The 20792-nt window shown below is 42.5% G+C and overlaps 1 protein-coding gene across 2 annotated transcripts in view; it reads right to left on the reverse strand.

Annotated features, from left to right (window-relative positions):
* Window positions 1–1779: 1779 nt before the first annotated feature.
* PKNOX2 (PBX/knotted 1 homeobox 2) overlaps window positions 1780–20792 on the reverse strand; it is a 640658-nt gene continuing 621645 nt past the window's right edge. For both annotated transcript variants that reach the window (XM_075073480.1, XM_032767003.2), the window contains 3 exons: window positions 19240–19316; window positions 14481–14659; window positions 1780–4563 (listed from right to left, as the gene is read on the reverse strand). In XM_075073480.1, the coding sequence (XP_074929581.1) occupies window positions 4337–4563; window positions 14481–14659; window positions 19240–19316 (483 nt within the window). In that variant the 3' untranslated portion in view covers window positions 1780–4336. The remainder of the gene's footprint in view (window positions 4564–14480; window positions 14660–19239; window positions 19317–20792) is intronic.

Here is a 20792-nt window from a genome sequence, read left to right on the forward strand (position 1 = left end):
CCCCAACACAGATCCTGTTGGTAGCGATTCTCCAGGTAGAGGAAGAGTTACACGAGTCCCAGATCTGACTCACAGGGAAGAAACCCAGTGGCAGGAGGGACAGAACATCTTAACCTTTGCCTGGAAAAACTCTGCTTTATAATTCAAGTGAAACCTTCCTACTCTCATGTCCCTTGAGGGGCTGCCATGCCCTGTTAATGCAGAAGGATAGATTCTGCTGAATTGCAGGGAGGACTGGAGTTACTGCGAATATTCTGCTACCATCAACCTCTTCTCTGAAAGGAACTGCCTACATGTCTTGGAAGACCAATGGAGCTGCTAATTCATTCTGTACTGATGGAAGCCTCAAGAAATGAAGACAACAGTAAAAGGTTAAAGGAGGAAAAGAGCAATGAATTAGCCTGAGGTGATGTACTAAGCAATCTCAAAAAATTTTTATTTTATTTTACTTTATTTAAAAATCCATTGGCCTCACAGTTCAAGGTATGGCATGCCCAGTACGAGCAATGTGATCTGTAATGCTCTCTTGGCTATGAAATGTCTGAAATGACTCTTCAGACCCGCATATCTGTTCCTGTTGTCCAGACATATACCACACTTCTGGATTTTGAGAATATTTTCAGCTTCATTGAGCAGTGAATTGGTGCAGTCTTTGAGGCAGAGAGCACTAGTCTTCCAGTCATTCTCACCGGGTAGTTAAGGTGGTAGCTATGATGAATGGCTAAAATTTAAGACATGTTAACCTTTGAGAATTACAGCAACTTTCAATTTTGAAGCCTGCCAAGGAAAATCACGTTCAGAGAACTCATGTCTTGGGTAACACTGGGTCCCCTTCATTGACCTAGATTTCTCTTATCCTTTATTCCTAAACCTTAATCAAGAACATATAAATAAACTCACAATAAGATACAGCTGCAAAATCTCATCTGATAGCACTTTATAATAAATGGATATGAATTAATACTAGATTACAATGAAATTTCTATGAAATTACATATTACATTCACGCCATATCAGTACTGAAAACAGGCCCTTATGTCCATTGCCAGCCCAATAAATTCCCAAGGAATTATCATGGAGTCAACCCTTGTTGTAGATAATCAAACGTCTCAACTGCTCAAGAGGCAAAAGAAGGAGCAAAGAGGAAACTGTAGTTCAGGGGCCATCAAAAATAATTGTTACAGAAAAATAATAGTTAAAAATGAGATCAAGCTCTGTCATAAAACATTAAACTCACTGAAACTGTCTCAAAACTCAGCGTGTGTTAGCGCCATCAAGAATAAGTTGGGTACACAGTCCTGAGTCCTGGGCTGGTGTTGGGTCTGTGCATATTTAAGTAAGACTATGAACCAGAAAAGAAAAGCTTCCATCCTAGCTGTCAGCTGTTTGGAAATTTTCTGCCAAACCTTTTTTTTCATTCGAAAAGGCAGAATGTTCAAAACCAAAATTTTTCACTGAACTGCATCAGTCTTAACGGGACGATTTCTCAGGTCCAGCATGGGATTTCTCGGAAGAGAGAGAGAGAGAGAGAAAGCCAGGCAACAGACACAGTCTCTCTCTGGTCCAATTAACATTTAATTGTGTATACCAAGTGGCACAACTCCAACAGGTGAGAGAGACTGCAGCCATGTCTACACTACAGGTGCTACGGCAGTACAGCTATAATACTGACAGTGACATTTCCTACACTGATGTAAGAGGTTCTTCCATCGCTGTAAGCAATCCACCTCTCTGAGTGGCAGTAGCTAGGGCAATGAAAGAAATCTTTCATTGACCTAACTGCATCTATCCCAGGAGTTAGCTCAGCATACCTACATCGTTCTGGGGTGTGTGTGAATTTTTCAAACCCATGAACACCGCAGCTATGTTGTCCTAACTTTGAAGTGTAGAAAAGACCTAGCTCTTTTGCCTGTTGGTGAAGGTATTTACCTAGGATGTAGCGACACAGGTCCAATCCCTGCTTTGAATTAGAGCAGGGCCTGGAATCTGCATCTTCTATCCCGCAGCTGAGTATCCTAAGCATCAGGCTACTGGCTTTTGAGCGGTTGCTCTCAAGTGTGCAAATTTCAATTTGCTTGTGTTCTTATATTTCAACTGAGTGTGGAATGGAATTCTTATTTTCTGGCTGCCCTAATTCCACCGCATTTTCAAAGGGGAAATGTTATCTAATTATGGCATGGAAAGGAAGCAAAACATATTGCTGTATACCACTGATTATAAATAAGCTTGTTTCTTTCTCAAATTTCTATTAAACCATTCAGTTTTGCTCATTGTAGGGAGGAACACATTCATTTCAGGAAGTCCTTCATCAGTCTCAGCTACTGACTGCTCCTCAAAGGTGGAATATAGAAGTCCCCAGTTGTTTTGCTAAAGGTCATTCTCAGCCTTCACGATAGTGCCGTCCAAAGGTTGTCACTGAAATTGTTCTCCTGCAAATGGACTGAAAGTTCATTCAGTTAAATGTTATGGACAACACAATCATATTCAGTTCTACCATTCAGTGTGTGGCGAGAGGAGGTGTGCGAGTGATGTTTTGGGGTGAAATCTCTTTCTATCATGGGGAGTTTATTTCCTTCCTACTGTGTGAATACTAGAGGGCCTTTGTGGCCATTTCTGTGATTATATCCATAATCTGATTCTTATTTGTTTACTATATTTGTATATATGTTAGTCAGCTCAGCAAATGTTTCTGATCTCAGGAAAGTCTTGGCTGTGATTAGTTTTGCCAATGCGTCATGAAATGTTTTCTTCCTCAGTCAGTGAAGAAAATTTGTATGGCTCTGACCCATCCTACTGCTATTAAACATGCCTAAGGCTATGTCCACACTGCACTGTGCTTCCCAGTGTGGCTAGACAGACACTTGTACCTGGGGCAGTACAGGTGGAAGCTTGGGCTACCCACCTGAGTGTGTGCCAAGCGGGTTTGGGTGGGTGTGTATTCAGGTGCCTAGATGGTGTCACTATCCCTGCTACCACAGCTACACTGCTATTTTTAGCCCACTAACTTGAGCAGAGCTAACAAGTGGCTGTCTAGCCACACTGGGAAGGACACTCCCTGCTGCAGTGTAGACATTGCCTAAATGAGCACCTTATTTCAAGTCGGCTTTTCATCAATCTCTTGGCAGAATGCTTTACATGAGAGGGATAGTTGGTGGGGATTCCAGATGAGAGGTGGAAGTAACACAAGGAGCATTTTTATATTTTACCAGCTGGATAGCATGTTCAGCTATCTCAAAAAACCTTATCCTAGTTCAGCAATCCATGAATTCTCAAAACCAGGAGATAGCATAGCAGAATATGAGCTTGCTTTCAGCATTCTGAAATCTGACTACGTTTCAGATGAACAAGGCAAATTTAGCATTTTTTGTTTATATTTCATTAAAACATAAGAATGCCCAATCATTTCTTGATCAGTTTCTGAATATTTGTGATCGTTTAAACATTCTTTGTCATTTGACATTGCACCTAGAGCCTAAGAAAATTTCACTAACTGTATCACAAGCAGAACATTCAATACAAAGTTTCTAAGTTTTCGGTTCTCCTACAAAGGCTGCACAGCTCACAGTCTGGTGCCCAATCAACAGACCGTTTCACATGAACATGTGTGTGTCCCCTCTGTACTTCCTGGGTTTTGTCACTCTGTATAGGAAGAGATGGAAGTCTGAAGAACTGACATTCGTTTAATCAGCACTAATCAGGAATCTAAATGGATCCAGCACTAAAGTCTTTCAATGTTCAGTTTTAAATTCTGACAATTTGCAAACTCTGATTTCCCTACATTTAGATATTTATAATCATTACAATCTTTTACTTAAAAAAAGCATCAATCCTTTTGTATCTATAAATCTTTCATAAATGCAGTGATAATGAAAACAGACCTGCCTCTCACCTGCATGTCAAAAAAAGGCATTGCATGATAACATCCATCAAAGACTCAGTCATACAGAAAACAGCTTGCCCTAAAAACACTTTTGTTCTTATCAAAAACAACAACAACAACACCAAAAAAAAACAACAAACAAACAAAAAAAAAACTGGCCACAATATGTGCCTTGTAAACATGTGTCCTTCACTTAAATAATAACCCTGCACATTCTACTGGTCTCTTAAATGTGCACTCCTGTCCACAGCTGCAGTGTATTGCAGGCAAGCAGGACACTTTGTAAGGGTATCACTACTTGATTTTGTCATACATAATTTTTAAAGCGATGTGAGGGGCTTGTATGTCAAAGATCAGGGTTCCTCTAAAAATTCCTCAGGCTGCTGATTTAGGTAGGGAAACATCTTTCCGGGAGGCATCTGCTCTACCGTAAATCAGGGAACCTTCAATTCTTTGTTACTCCAGTGAGTCACTATGCTCCAAGCCAAGGTCACTGACATTCGTTGTCTGGAGCTCATCGTTATCTTCCTCCAGTTCTTCTTCTTCTTCTTCCTCCATTTCATCCTCCTCCTCATCTTCTGTTCCATCCAGTGAGTCATCATGAGCTGCCATCATGGCCTGCTGCATAGCAATGGTAGCATTATCGGAAGACAGAGACTGCAGATTGTCCATAATTAAGGAGCCTAAAATAAAAACAACACCTGATATAAATAATTACATTTGCAAATTTACTTTGCTGAGGCAACAATGCCGTCTGACATTATGTTGCTTTACCACGACTGCTGACTTGCTATGGAGAGATCCACATTGGTTGGCATTTGCCGTACCGCCCATTCAATACGAGATGTGAAAATCAAACTTTCTCTTTAACCTAATATATTTTCAGTCGGAATCACAGAATTACACATCAGTATTTCCCATAAAACAACACAGCATCTGAATTTTCAGTAATAAGTTTGAATCTGACATATTAAGCGTGGACAATACTACTATCAATGCATGGCAGTTTTATCTGAGGATCTAACAGAACTTTAAAAAATGAGTGCATACATGTTGAAGCTGAAGTTTCACAATTCTGGAGATATTATGCTTAGTGGATTAATTTGCATATTTTATTACATAAATGATATAAAATGTCCTAATGACCAGAACATGAGCCTGGTAAAACTGAAGCCTGGAAGGAACTTTGGGAACATAGGAACTTCTGGTGGATAAGTGACTCTGACCGTTTCTTGAGGCTCTGGACCTTGCTGCTCCTTGTCGAAGGACTGGACAGAAGGGCTGTGATTGGGTTTCTGATACTAGCCCTTGACGGTGGCTACTGCTTCCCTGGTCTGGGAGGGGGATAAGGCTGCTTCCTGCCATCAGCTGGGAGATGCTCTGGCTAGGCTGTCAAGTGTCTAACTGGCTGCTCATTGCCTGATTGGGACATGCTGCTCTTACAGCCAATCCCTGATTCCAGCTCAAAGATGCTTCTGGCCAGGGAGAAATGACTGTAGTGTCACTCTAGCCATACCTCCAAGTCTAATCATGGAGATTCCCCCCAGAGCCATTCTTCCCATAGAGATGAAGCTGAGAGCATCTCTGCAGTTCTCAAGAAGATTTAAGCTCCTCCAGAGGAGCACTTCAGAAGGCAGCTGTAAACAGGAGCCTTCTGGCTAAATCAAGCGTCTTAACAGATCTGTGTGTACCTGGCATCTGACAGTGCTGCCAAATCTCACAAATTTAGCATGAGTCTTTCAATATTTGATGTTATTCTTGAAGCCCCTTCTGCTGGAGTCATAGCAATATGTGAGAATCAGTTTTCATTCAAATAAAAAGATTCTAACCTTCATGCTTGTGTAAATGGGTGGAGTGCTCTACTGAAGTGCTCCACCAAAGTGACCCAAGAGCACTCCTAGGAACTAGGAGGCAAATAAAAAGACCCTGACTTTTTATTTGTTGGTTTCAAATGTCATGATTTTTAGCCAATCTCATGATTTTTTTGGGAGGGGGCCTCATTTGTGATTTTTGAATGCTTAGGTTGATGATACGGCATCGGACACCTCCAGCCCAAGAGACAAGTCAAGGTTTTCTGGGGTCAGAGCTCCCACTTACTGTGATGCTGTGGAGTGGTAGTTGACCAGAAGCACTCAGGGACATGTGTATGGTTGCTTGAATATGTCAGGCATTTCAGACTCTATTGCCAGAAAAGCTATGCACTCATGTCACCAACTTGCTACTTCTTTACACTTTGCTAATGTTTCTCTTTTAAGCAACACTTTATGGTTATTATTATTGTACATATTTATAACTGCCCACCACTTAAATATCTGGAACAGAGTTTCCCTTGGTTGCCACCAACCAAAATGAGCCAGATCCTCAGCTGGTGTAAATCAGTAGAGCTTCACCAAAGTCGACAAACCTGCACCCATTTACACCAGCTAAGGATCTGGCTCAATATCATCCCCAAAACACAGGGAAAATACTGACTAAACATCTCCAAGACTAGGGATGCATAAATAGCAATCTGTGTTACTAGAGCAGAGCAGTGCACTAAGTACATTTACACCTGGTACAATACTGGGAGGAGTTGCAAACACTCGGGAGGATAAAAGAATCAAAAAGTGATTAAAAAAGATGGAGACATGGGCTGAAAATAATTAATTAATAATTAAAAATAATTGGAAAAAATGCATCCAATACACCTGGGGAAACTAACCAGAAACACAGAGACCAAGACAGGCTACTGCCAATAAGTTGCATTAGTTAAATAGTTGTGCTGAAAATGGAGGCCTGAATTTTGCCATTTGTTCCACTTGAATGCAGACAATTCTGGAACGGGTTCCCTGAAGTCCAGCCCAGGATCAAAACTGATCTGCTTCCAAGTTTCTAAGAGAGAAGGGGAAACTCACTGTAGAGATGGATGGACATTAAAGGTCTAGAGAATGACTTGCAGGAATAGCACGAATAAGCTGCAATTTCTGAGACACAGGCTAACAGACTGGAAATATCCACAAGGTATTAACTCTAAGGAGGCAGAGAAATTACTTGGTGCGATTTAAGAGATTTAACTAGGATAAACTGGATGAAATTAAGACAGGGAAAATTTAGGTTCAACATCAGACAATCCTTTTCAATGAGATGGATTCGGTATGGAACAGTCTCTGAACGCAAATGGAGCTGGCCCCATTGCTTGGGACATTTAAAATAAGACTGGATGGAATACAGGGAAATAGCCTGTAAGGAACAACTCTGTATTGCACCCCATCCTTGAGCTGTGCACTGGATGACCTAACATGTCCATTCCACCTCTAATTTGTATGACTGTATGATTGCAATGCAACCTGCAGTCAGTGGGGAGCCTAAACAGAAAGTGGTAAACCTACAGGCTGCTCTAAAAGTGGGGATCTACAGCCAAAGGGGCTGGATTTCAGACTTAAGAGGTCCTGTTTCCTGTTCCTGTGAGCATCACCTTTGGTTCTGCTAGCCAAAATGTATCTTCTGAGCACAGTTGTCATGGTGGGACATCAGAGGAGTGGTTTCTGAGATAACTGGGACCTAGACCAGGGCAGGTTTGCAAAAAGGGGTCCAGAAGGCAAATGAAGTATGGCAGCATCCCTAGGTTTTGGGAAACGGGAGGCTAACCTCTACTGTACTTCCATCGCTAAGCCTTTAAAGCTCTTTAGTAAAGCCCCTCAAAAATCCATTAAGAGTGGTTTAAAAAATCAGGAGTTTTTCAAGCTTTCACGTTTTCAAGGTTTTCTCCACAACCACAATTTACTTAAAAATAAAAGGTGTGGGGAGAAGGCTGAGAGTCTCATCTAAGCACATGCCTCCATGAGCTGTGGCTTTAAGAAAAACACCTAATACTGTGAGACTCATGATAAAATCATGAGCGCTTCAAGGCCTGGCAACACTGAATGTTACGCCTCACTGCTTTTCCTTCGTCTTCTCTCTGTTTCTCACTTTCATTTTTCACATTGTTGCACTTGGTGCTTATTTTTCTCCCTATTTTGTAAATGTCTCTGCATCTCATTCTCCCCTTTTCCCACCTGCTCCTTCTCATCTGGAGACGTACGACTTTTAATACATGGGCAGTTGACCTCAGTGTTTGCTGCTCTTCACTTAACTTAAGGTCAAAAGCAGTAATGAGTAAAGAAACAGCTCCCACCCCAAATCACATTAACACACACACACAGAAAAGTCTTGCAAATCAGGTTGTAAATCTCTGGCTGTTTGAATTATTCATTGTTTAATCTGTTTTCAGAACCTTACAACATACAATACTGGGAAAGTGAAACTATTCAAGAAAAGCAGTTAACACATCTGGGGGAGCATCCCGTAGCCCCCATATTCCTCATTTATATATAATTGTGTTATTGCATATAAAGTAGGGCATGCGAGGTATCAGGAGAAAGGTTATGATCTGCTGAAAGTCACCGTTCTATCTAAATATATATATAATTAATGCATATGAAGTTATGAGAATGGTGTTGTATGGTTATCACTAAAATATGCTGTGGATTTTGGAGACACCCAGATACTAGCTCTCCAGAGACAATGACAAGCGTGGGTACTGAACAGACATCACCAGCCATTGTCCAGCAGGGGAGCTACAAGTCAATGACCACACCTGCATGAGGCTACACCAGGGGAATTGCTCAACTTTGCTTGTCTGGGGACTCAGCAATGCCCACCCCACATGCCTGGACTTGTGTTCTCCAAGCACATGGGACAGAACACAGGGGTCCCATGCTTGGCCTTTCTCCTTCCCCCACCGATGCTGGAAGCAACAAGGACACTCAGAAGACTGAAGACCCCAACAGAGGAGACTGGCTCAGGTCTCAAAGGTGAAACCCGTGTACTATGAACTGCAATATCAAGGTTAATCTAGATGTTGCCCAGTCTAATAGAGTTCTGAGATTAGACTGCGTTCTTATATTTTGCCTATCACTTAAAAATCTATCTTTCGTAGTCAATAAATTTGTTTAGCTGTTGAACTTTACCAATGATTTTTCTTGGAGTCTTTGGTAAACCTGCTCAGATTTACAAAGGCTGGCATATATCCACTTTCCATTGATGAAGTGGTGAACCAATTAATAAATTTGAACTGCTTGTCTTGAGCAATGTATGATGGTATATTCCTGAGGTACAAGGCTGGGAGCTGGAAGAATTCGGCTGGTGCCTTTCTCTGTGTGATTCATGAGTGGCTCTGGGAGCATTCATGCAATCTAGCTGGGTGTGGGGCTCCACATGCTGCTTTACTGAGTGATAACAGCACCTGAAGGGGTTTGCTGCTTGTCACTAACAAAGCATTGTGAGAGACAGCCCAGGCTGGAGAGTTAAGGGCACACAGTGGTCCCATGGTCCCATGCTGCACCCCGGGGATCCTGTCACAACAACATCTGCTTGAACTATTTATAGCAGTAGCTTCCAAGAGCAATCTGTATATATGAATATAAGTGAAGTTTAGACGCAGTGCCACCTACAGCACCTCAGAAAGAGTTTTTAGTCTAATAATGACAAGAAATTTTAAGAGGTTATTTTGTTAAATTTTCTTCTCTTTGTCCAGTTGAAAAGTCAATGATTTTATGCAGTTTATGTCCCTATATGAATTCTCAGTGTCTCTCCGACTCAAAGGGAATTTCATGATCCTAGTGATGGTTTACGGACTTGGAGCAGAAATTAGTCACCAGTGGATAATGTGCCTTGGTGATGGCCCATTTGCATTTTGCAATGCTAAAACTTTCAGTAGAAAACCATCAGTGGCAATTGCAAACAATTGAAACCATGTGAGGGTAAGAAAGGAACTTCACAACAAGACAGGATTTGTGGGACAAGACACAAAAGGCTGTTTTCAGTATAGCACAGGGGAAGAGAAGCACTCTGTATCCACTTACTGAGGAAACCTTGTGAAGCAGTAGTGTTTTCATGGAGTTTAGATCCTGGTTCTTGGGTACAGTAGTCTGAACTTTGGGAGGAAAACCTAATCTATTAGACACAGGTTTTCATTTTATGATTTTGTTTTGCCCACAAAGAACAGTGATGAGACGCGATATATCAATCCCCGAAAAATCGATTGCTACCCACTGATACGGCGGGTAGTGAAGATGTAGCCTCACTGTTAAAAATTTTACACCTTATTTACAAGCTAAATTTGTCTGGCTTCAAGTTCCAGTCATTGGATTATGATATACCTTTTTCTGCTAGACTGAAGCACCCATTATTAAATATGTGTCCCTCATGTAGGTACTTACAGACTGTAATCATCCTGTGTGGTGCAGGACAAGTTATATTAATCCACATTTCTCTAGATGGCCACTAATTCTGTGTTCCTTATTCACTTGGGTCCAACAGGAAGACACCTGGAACTGGGGCTAGAACTGCTGAGTGCTCATAACTGCAACTAAAGTCACTGCTTTAGTCCTGCTCAGTCCTGCTAGCAGTAATAGATTGTGGACTGGAGGAATGAACACGGGGCTGGAAGTCAGGTAGTCCTGAAATCTGTCTTTGATAAATCACTTCATCTCAGTTTTCCCATCTGTAAAATGGGGCAAATAATACACTCATAACTTCAATGGAGTTGTGAAGATACTTTCAATACTGATAGAGAGTGTCAGATATCACAATTATGAGCACCATAGAAAAGCCCAACAGGAAATTAATAATTTAATATTTAGTGCAGGGTTTGGATGGTGGCACTAGATAAGGCAGGGGCCACACATGGAATGGTGAGAATGAAAGGAAATACTGAATATCTGGCTCATTCCCTGAGCACGGTCCTTTCTCTATACTGAATGAGGCAAGGTCCTGTGGAAAAAGGGTATGTGATCATGTAATTAAAGACTATCATATTAAATATGCACTGGCAACCTCAGTGCTGACACTTTCAGTTCAGGGCTTACTTTATATTAAACTATCTTGTTGGTTGTTTTCCTGTTACATCCCCAGCATCCCAGCTCTACCCTGTGTGAATTTATCCATCTTATGCTCACCCTCACTTATGCTGACCAATATGTAACTTAAACCACTATTTCATCACCTTAATATTTGTCTCTGGTGCATTTTAAAAACTAGTAATGTGTTTGCTCCTTAGGGGAGCTAGAGCACTGAGGCAACTAGATCTATTGGATGGGGTACTAGACTTGGAGTAAGAAGTTGTGGCTGCTATTCCTGGCTCCCTTTGTATAATCCTGGGCAATCTGCTTCCACTCTCTTTTCCCTCCTTCCACTCTTGTCTGTTTAGATTGCAAGCTCTTTGGAATAGAGAGCATCTCTCATGGTATCTTTGCTAGCACCTAGCACAATAGGGCCCACTCTAACCTGAGAACTCTTGGTGCTACTTTAGTAGAAATAATAGCTAATATTTGTGGCAACGTAATGCTGGTGTCAGGCAGACTTCACTAAAAAAATTATAATAAGGAAGTGGTCTCAGAGCTAACGCCTACAACAACAGGCAAATTAACAAACGGAGGATAATTACACTTTTAATTTTAAATAGTTTGAAAAATCTTACCCTGCCATCCTACAGGTCTGATGTTGGAGAAATACTAAAATAATTTAGTGAAATGCCCATATTAAAAATGTCCCAGCATTCTACAGGAATGACCAATAATACTGAAATATACAAGGCTCATTGTGACATACTGATATAGCCAGAGCCAGAGGTTAAATAAAAGGGAACAGGTTGATCCCAGTCATCCCCCTCTCCACTGACTGGAGTTATACTCCTAAGACCTTCCCATTCTCCTTGGCTAGCAAAATGATGACTCCTAACCAGGGGAGCTTCAGGGAGCAGCAGGAGATATTGGTGCATGATTGGGAGACTTCCTGGGGCTCCCAACATTCCTTGAAACACATAGAGCTGTAGTAGAAAGAGCCTGAGACATGAGACCAGGTATAAAGTGCCTGGTAAGACCCAAGACTTGTACTAAAATCAGATCCTGCTGATAAGAGCAAAGTTAGGCTCTGAACAAAACTCAGGCCCTGTGACAAAACATGTCTGCTTTCAAGTTCAAAGAACCTGGCAAGAACTGGGCTAAAAAGTGCTAGGCACTGGACACTTGCATAAACACATTCCAGAAGGTGTGTGTCAGAATACCCTGATACAAGGTTATGGTGTAAACACACTTCCTGAAGATGATGCAAGGACATGCTGACCCCTCTTAAAGATAAGATCAGAATGATGGGCTAATGGATAGAGATGTTTTGATCAAACCAACAGGTAGAAAGTAAAGGGTGGTAATTACCCATGTCAGAGGAGCGGCATGTAACATTTGTATCAGGGTATAAAAGAGAGGTTGCAGAGGGTTGGCTGGCCAAGGTGGGAATGGAAAGTCCTGCAGTTCAGTGATCCACTGGTCCACTGTAATGGGCATACATCTGTTGGTGGTCCTGTAGAGTCTATGTGATACTAGGACTGTGCTTCATCAATAATAAACCTGGCTGACTGTCTTTTCACTGAATCAAGTCTGTGGTCTTCTTGAGCAGTTCAATCCAGATCTGCTGTCAGCTACTGTGCAGAGCTGGCACAGCACACAGTGAGAGCACACACATAGCCAGCAACTGACAACAAGAGCAACAACTGAGGGGAGAAAAGGAGACATCTCAGTTGGGTGTCACCAACTCACCTTTTCTCTACTACACAAAAATCATTCTCCGGCCAGTTTCTCCTTCCTTCCAAGAGGGGAAGGCAACTCGCATTTCTCTCCCTTCTTGAGAGAAAGGCAAATAAATGATATATCATACACTACACTATGCAAAATCTCTTGCAATTTTAAAATCTTCTACAATACAGGAACCAATGGCCTCACATATAGGTAAAATAGGAGGAGTGACAAGAGATGTCTACAGTATCTTTGGGGCACTCAAGATTCACTGTCTGGAACCATGTCAGCTACATCTCAGAGTCAACAATATCAAGTCAGCTGATAGACCTAGCAGAATTTGCATGGGTACTTGGTTCTCATTCACTTTTAGCAGAAGATTGTTGAATGATGAAAGAAGCAGAGTTTCCATTAAGTACCTAGCCCACATTGTGACAGACCACAGCCAAGCTAATCTGAAGAAATCGGAGTGCTTTGAATATTTATGGAGTTGCTTTGACATCCCATTCTCACAAACTTCCTCTAGTTATCAACATTACAAATGTCTAGAAAGGTTTCTTGAACAAGTGCCTTACAATAAACAGCTTTCTAAGAAAAGCTGGCAACTCATCCTCCCAAAGGGAGACATTAATGATATATTTTAACCCTTGGGAGGCTCAGCTTGACCCCTGGCTCTGTGTTCCGCTAGTGCAGGAAGACGCACGCTGTCCCTGGAGGAAGGTGGCCAGGAGCAGATTCAGAGACTGTGAGCAGCCCTGAGGGAGTGAGGAGAGTCACGATTTCGAGCGATGGCCCCTCGAGCTTTGAGGAGGATGGCAATGTCCCTGGATGGTCACCAACTGCCTGCTCAGAGGAGGGGCCATGTCTGGGCATGGTGTGTGGTACAGTCACATGATTGACATGTCAAAGCCCTGGAAGAAGAGCTGGGGTGACCCCCAGCAGCACTGGGAGAGGGGAGACGCCATTTTGGAGGAGCTGGAGCCAGCCACTGAAGGGATAGAACTGGTGTGGGGGAGCTGGTGAGTCCCAGGCCTGCATGCAGGGTCCCCCTAGGAACTGGCCTCTAGGAGCCTGGCAGCAACATCCCTCATCTTGGTGCTTTCACTCCTCAGGAGCGCGCCCAGCGTACAGGGTTTTGTGGGAAAATTCCCTCCCCAGCTGGGCGGCGTGAGCCCTACAGCTCCATGTGGCCAGTACTGCTTTACTGCTCACTCGGGGCTGCCTGCCTGCTGGGAGTGTGGCTGAGCACTGCAGCAGGAGATCAGGAGTTGGATTTTTAGTAGAGTTATTGTAATCTGCACCTGAGCCCTCCACCCCTTTGTGGAGTGGGAAGATCCTGGCTCCAGAAGTAGCCTGACTCCTGTAGGAAAAGGACGCCTGCCAGCAGGGATTGTCAGCCCCTGAGCAGTGCTGAAGAGTCTAGGTTGAGCTCTAAATCTGAGAATCATACATGGATTTGAGAGTGCACCAGCTTTTAATTGGATACCCAGGCAAATTGTTTGGAACACCCTTACTCCCTGAACTGTGTCCTTAAGCCAGGGGAAGAAAATAAAAAAGTTACATCCTTCTGAGCTGGATGCAGGATCCAGATGAACCCAGCCCTGTCCATCAAAACCTGTAAGGAGATTGGTGTTAAAAAAGGTAACTGGCTGTATAGGATGCAACATATTTTTTATTGATTATACTAGTCTCTCTGTTTCTAACCTCATTGTTTCTCCAGTAGAGTTTTCCAGCCAGGAGAGGCATGACTAACTAGTATGTGGTGACCTGGAGTCTCCTCAATATATGCAGAAGTACAGTGAGAGAAACTGGATAAAATTCAAGAAAGAAGACCTTGCACTTCTCTCAAGAACTAGCATTACCCCATAGAAACTGAAAGAAAAGTGTGTGAATGGACCGCATGCTTGTTAACAAACATTCTTAATTACTGACATTAAGTACAATAACCAACGCAGATGTGCTCTACAGACTTCCCCAGCCAATTCCATGCCATGTCCCTGACCCATTCTTACCATCAGGATTGGTAGTAGGATTGACTCCTTGTTGCTGCAGCACTCCAGCTGCAATAGAGTTGGGCCAGAATCTTTGAGTAGGACGGTGCTGGGATTTGATCTTCTTGGCTTTGGGAGCTGGATCTGGATTGCTTGCGTCAAGCATGGGCTGCAGAATGCGCCGTCGGGCATTGATAAACCTTCCCACGGGGAAAAACAGGGAGTTACTTGCATCGTTGAAGGTTCAGAATTATTTCAAGGTTTTAGAATATTTATTTTCTTTCACTTATTGACTATGGATAACATTTTCAAACGCATCTGGGTGACTTAGGAGACTAAGTTCCATTGACTTTCAATGAGACTTAGGTTCCTAAGGACCAGAGTTTTAAAAAGATCTAGGCATTGCTCAGTCCCATGTGGTCCCCGCCTAGTGGAATGTGTAGCCCTAAGTTAAGCAGCTCCGTTTCACCCAGGCTCCATATGGTGTGCCTGGGGATAGTTAAGTGTCGAAGAGAGAGATTTTCAGAAACTGGCCCGCTGAGTGGGAAGTGCCCTACATTAGCCAGGAGTAAAATGCCCAGGAGAAGGGTGGGGAAAGCAGAGAGCTGTAGGTGCATAAGCAGCTGACCTGGTGCACCTGGATGATGGTCCAGAGATAGATATCACCCTCTGCTTGGGATTCTCAGCTGCAAACCCTCTTGGAGTTAGACCCCCTAAGACAAGTCACCTGATTAGGTAGCCTGTGCACTCTCTGGCTATTTCTTCACTGCCCCATTGTGTGGACTAAGGGCGTGTGAATTGCAGAGCACACCGAAATGTTGTGCTCCCACTGCTCTGTGTGGACACTGCTAGTGCAAATTAAAAGTTACTTTGTGTTAATGTAGTCCTCTTTCAAATAGAACTATGTTAATGTGAACTAGATATCTTTTCATTAGCTGTTAGACAGACACACTTTGGTGCATACTGCAATTCACACCCCTGTAGTCCACCCTGCAGCAATGCAGACAAGCACTCTGTCTCCTGGTCATAATCAATACCTTTCACATTGTTCAGGCACCTAAATCCCTTTAAAAATCTGGCTTTAAGTGCCAAAGTCACTTTTGAAAAGGAAACTTGGCCCCTAACCTGCTTAGGGCTTATTTACATAGAGAAGTTACTATGAAGTAAGCTAGGATGTGATTTTAAAGCGCAATAGCTGTTCTGTATTAATTCCCCATGTGGACTCTCTTATTCCAGACCAAGAGTACCTTTTTCTGCTTAGGCCACTTCCAAAGTAGTGAAAGCTAAACCAGACAAAGGCAATGCAGAATAAGAGTGTCTACAATGAGAGTTAATGCAGAATAGTTGTTTGGCATTTGCTACTCCATGATAGCTATTCTGAACTATTTGCCTATGTAAACTAGCTCTTAGGTGCTTTTCAAAATGTTACCCTATTTCACAAGTAAGTACTTTGTTATAACTACTAGCAATATGCTGACTATTATCCTCTGCAGAAAAATAAAACACTAATTATTCCATTATGTATATTTTCACCAGCAGGGGGCGCTGGGTGATTGCAAATGTATACCAGCTACTGTTGCTAGAGTTTACATGGCGTTACCAGGCATCAGTCAGTACAGGCCCTTGGTAGACTTAATCATTACTATAAGTAAATGTTATAATTTCATATTTAATCATTCCACTGCTCAATTTAGTCTGGCATTATTGTGTCCAGCTAATGAAACAGCAGCAGAATTGAAATGACAGAAGTAACAGTAAAACATAGTCCTGGCTGATGATGACCCCACGTAATGATAGTAGCTTTGAACTACCTGAAGGGGGGTTCCAAAAAGGATGGAGCTTGGCTGTTCTCAAAGGTGGCAGATGACAGAACAAGGAGCAATGGTCTCAAGTTGCAGTGTGGGAGGTCTAGGTTGGATATTAGGAAAAACTATTTCACTAGGTGGGTGTTGAAGCACTGGTTACCTAGAGAGGTGGTAGAATCTCCATCCTTAGAGGTTTTAAGGCCCAGCTTGGGATGATTTAGTTGGGTTGGCCCTCCTTTAGCAGGGGTTGGATTAGATGACCTCCTGAGGTTCCCTTCCAACCCTGATATTCTATGATAAACAGTAAAGTACTCCCCAGACAATGTTCCATATGATTACCCTGCTCCTCAGTCCATACTTACTACAATCAACTCTTCAAACAGTGCAACACTCTCTGGATAAACAATCCCATAGTCCTAAATAATTCTACAGCTATTGGTTTGTCTATATCTTTCTAGTTTGCCTGCCACTATGACATTTAGGCACAATAGCCCAAGGGCCAGATTTTTAAAGGTATTTAGGTGTCTAATGATGCAGATACAAACCTAGTGGGATTTTCAAAAATGCCTACAAACTCAGCTCCAAGCTCCCTTCAGTCTGGGCAGCTCCAGGCAGATTTTCTGGCTCTGGCTTCTCGGGCACAGATACTGTCTGGTTCCATTTCTACATTTCTACAGAGCAGGGCCCAGTGGGAGCTTGGGGTTAGGTGTGTACATGTTTTGAAAATCAAAAGTTCCCACTGATTTCTTTTGATTGATTGGTTGCCGCTGAAAATCCCACTAAGTGTGTCAGGCTCCTAAGTCACATGGGCACTTTCAAAAAGGCTTTCCAGGAATTAAACGTTTCACTCAGGGCTCAATTCATCCCTGATATAACTTCATGGACAGCACAAACTTACACCAGCAGCAAATGTGGCCCAAGAAGTGGAAATGAGGTAGGTGACACTGAAGGTTTAAGAGAGACAAGGTTGGCAAGGGAGTATCTTTTGTTGGACCAGCTTCTGTTTAAGTTAGTTTTACAAAGAGTATGAGTCAAATTCTGCTTTTACACTAGTGTAAAATTGGATTAACGGCAGCACAACTGGTGGCATTGCTGTGGCTGAACAAACTGTATGGTAAAACTGATCTCAGAATGTGTCAGTGTCATAGCAGTGCAACTTGCACCGATGTGGTAATTTGCTGGAACTAAATTCAGCCCCTAGTATGAATGGGTACAATCTCTAGTGAAGTCAACAGGAGCTGGTCCTGAAAGTATTGTGTTAGTTAAAGTGTGTGTTTGGCTACACTCTCCTTTTTGCTGCTTTCCCTGTTACACTGCCTTCAGCCCTCAGCATGTAATGCTCACTTTGCATATATACTTAATGGAGGAGCTGGGAAAGTTATGCTACTGTATGAGCAGTAAACAGTGAACAGAAGCCTGATTCTGGTAGAGGTCTGATGTGTTTTAACTACCATTTTTGTTACCATTAAGTGCAGCCCAGAGACATCACCATTTCCAGACTGCATTTGCCTGAACTGGACCAAAAGGGTTTTCTGGTTCTCCAGTGTTTCTGAGTTTGGTTCTGCTCTTTCCTGGTGTTTATTAATAAATGGCATCTTACGGAGTCAAATCCTGGCCCTAGTGAAGTCAATGGAAGTTCTGCCACAGACTTCAGTGGGGCTAGATTTTGGCCCAGGAGAATTTCTAAAACTATTCTATCTTCTGGCTACACTATGACATCCAATGTGTTATTTTTATTTCATTGTCGTCATGTTTGTTGACAGTATTACATGGAATGAGACTGAGGATATGTCTATGCTACAGGCCTGGGGTAAGATTCCTCTGCTAATGTACGCACACGCACACTAACTCGCACTGAGCTAGCATGATTATAAATAGCAGTGTAGCCACAGTGGCACAAGTAGAGGCAGCGGAGGCATGGCTAAGCTGTGCCGAGTACCTACCCACCTGACTCCAGGGGTGTGTGCACTTAGCACGGCTCAGCAGTGCCTCCTCTGCCACTACCTATCCCACCGTGGCTACACTGCTATTTATAATTATATTGATAATTATGCTAGTTTGATGAGAATAGCACAGTATGTTTAAGTAAGCAGGGAATCACAGCCCTGACTTGTAATGTAGCCATAGCCTAGGCGAGCTAGCGCGAGCATGTGTGTGTGAACAGAGCAATCACACCCATCTCACAGACACGGTCTCAGTGATACTATTAGCTGATTAGCAAAGACAAATGGAAAAGAGTGACCCAAAAATCAGGTAAACATTAATATTAAATAAGAATGAAAATGAAACCTTTGCCAATGCCTCTCAGATTACACCTACAGCTGTACCAATGCAACTCAGTCCTGACCTCCAGTGTTCTCTGTTATTCCAGTCTGTTGCCACACAGTTCTACCAGTAAGATACCTTCTCACCTCACCTCCAGCAATGATACGCCTGAACAGAGAATTGCAAATATGGGGTGGGTTTATGAGATGGGTGAACTCCATTCACACCTAGGCTGAATCCAGTAGGATTTTCAGAGAAGAGTTGCAGCATCATATTGCATTACCTGGAGCACGGTTTTAAATGTTTTGTAAACAATTTATATAGAGATGTTTCTTTTTATGTCTATTTTCTTTTTAAGCACCTGTGGATACAAATTCATTCCTTTGTCTTCAGACTAAGAACCAACCCGAGTCCATAAGGTGCTCAGGTTTGAATCTTGTCTTTTTCCCTAGGAGCTATTTCCACCTTACTCTATTGTTCAGATAAAAAACCTCAAAACCATGGAAAAACACCTCTTCCTTGGGCTCTGATGCCAATTTTATTTGGACAAATGTCCAATAAGGGCCCAAGTAACTTAATCAGCATCCTGCTATCCATATGACGAAAGTCGCAGGCTAGGCAGGAACACCGAGAGTAATAAGGTGACTCCAGCAGTTTAATAACTATGAAAGCAGGAAAATTCCACAACCCCCACACTAAGGTTCACTCACCAGTTATTGACTTGCAAAAGTGTCAGGTTTGTCTGTGCTGCTATCTGCCTTTTCTCATCCTCTGTTGGGTAAGGGTGCTGAAAAGAGACAAATGGCATAATTACAGTGCATTATCTAGAGGAAGGCATTGAGGAGCAGAGGGTCAGGGTCAGCTGTAGTGATCTGAGCCTTACGAGGAAGGGCTCTATTAAAGGGTGCCCCACCTCCGTTCTGGGTAGCTCAGCATTACCAAGTTTTGAAGTGCTCCTTTCCATACAGTTGAACAGTCAGCTCCCACAGGAATTGAAAGCCCAAATTCTAACCCATTTCTCAGTAGTATGCAGGGCCTCTTGTGATAGACACTAGACACATTCAGTGGCAAAAGAGAAAAGCCAGAGCAAGGAACATAGCTGAAACCTTGCCAGTCTGGAAGCTGTCATTTATATTAATATTAAAACTATTTGTATCGCAGCTGCAAAAACAGCCATCTGCATTCACCCTCCGCGACTAATCCATAGAAGCACCACTCACATTTTAGTGTGCTGGGGACTTTTAAAACAAACTTTTGGGAACTTTATCTTGGTTTGATTATTATTTAAAGAACAGAAAGTGCTCTTGGTTTATCTCATCTGGTCTCCACTCATTTTATGATAATGAGTGCGTGTGATTGCTGGGGCATTTTATTCACAGATATGACCTAAATGCTACATAAGGACTGTGTCACTTGCAATCAGTATAAAATGACGAACCCAACATAATTATTATGGCAACTTATAGGAGCTCTGGGGAAGAAGCTGCATTACTTACTCCTGAAGAAAGGAGGCAAATTAACCGGAAAACTCAAGATTGAGCTTCAAGAACTCAGGTCTTATTATGGCAATAAGACTGAAATGAACTATAGAAGCCTTACCTTCTATGTGTGTATGCAGTATGAATGATAGGAAACTTTCTATATGTGCTACTTGAGTTCAGTCACTTTAAGCTTCTAAACTTGTACATGCCAATTTTGCACAATGCATAAAATGGACAGTGGCATTGTGATAAATGAAAGTGTGGAGAGGACTCCTTTTTATGGACACCCAGCCAGCCAGTTAGCTATAAAATCCCTGTTAGTAACTGTTCTCTACTTGCTTTACCTGTAAAGGGTTAAAAAAAAGCCCGAAGGTAAAAAGAAGGGACTGGGCACCTGACCAAAAGAGCCAATGGGAGGGCTAGAAATTTTTAAAATTGGGGAAAAGCTTTCTCTTTGTCTGTCTGTTGTTCTCTGGAGAGAGGGGACAGAGCAAAGACAGAGCTGAAGCTATGCTTTAAAAGTCATAGAATATCAGGAGGTCATCTAGTCCAACCCCCTGCTTGAAGCAGGACCAATCCCCAGATAGATTTTTTGCCTCAGATCCCTAAGTGGCCCCCTCAAGGGGGGAAGCTCACAATCCTGGGTTTAACAGAGCAATGCTCAAACCTCTGAACTATCCCTCCCCTCAGGTAAGGAAATCACCAGATCATACCTAGAACTACTCAGTTTGAAACCCAAGCTATGTAAGTAGATCAGGAAATGTCTAGAAAGATGCAATTAG

Source organism: Chelonoidis abingdonii, chromosome 18 (assembly GCF_003597395.2).
Source record: "Chelonoidis abingdonii isolate Lonesome George chromosome 18, CheloAbing_2.0, whole genome shotgun sequence".
In the NCBI taxonomy this organism is placed as follows: Eukaryota; Metazoa; Chordata; order Testudines; family Testudinidae; genus Chelonoidis; species Chelonoidis abingdonii.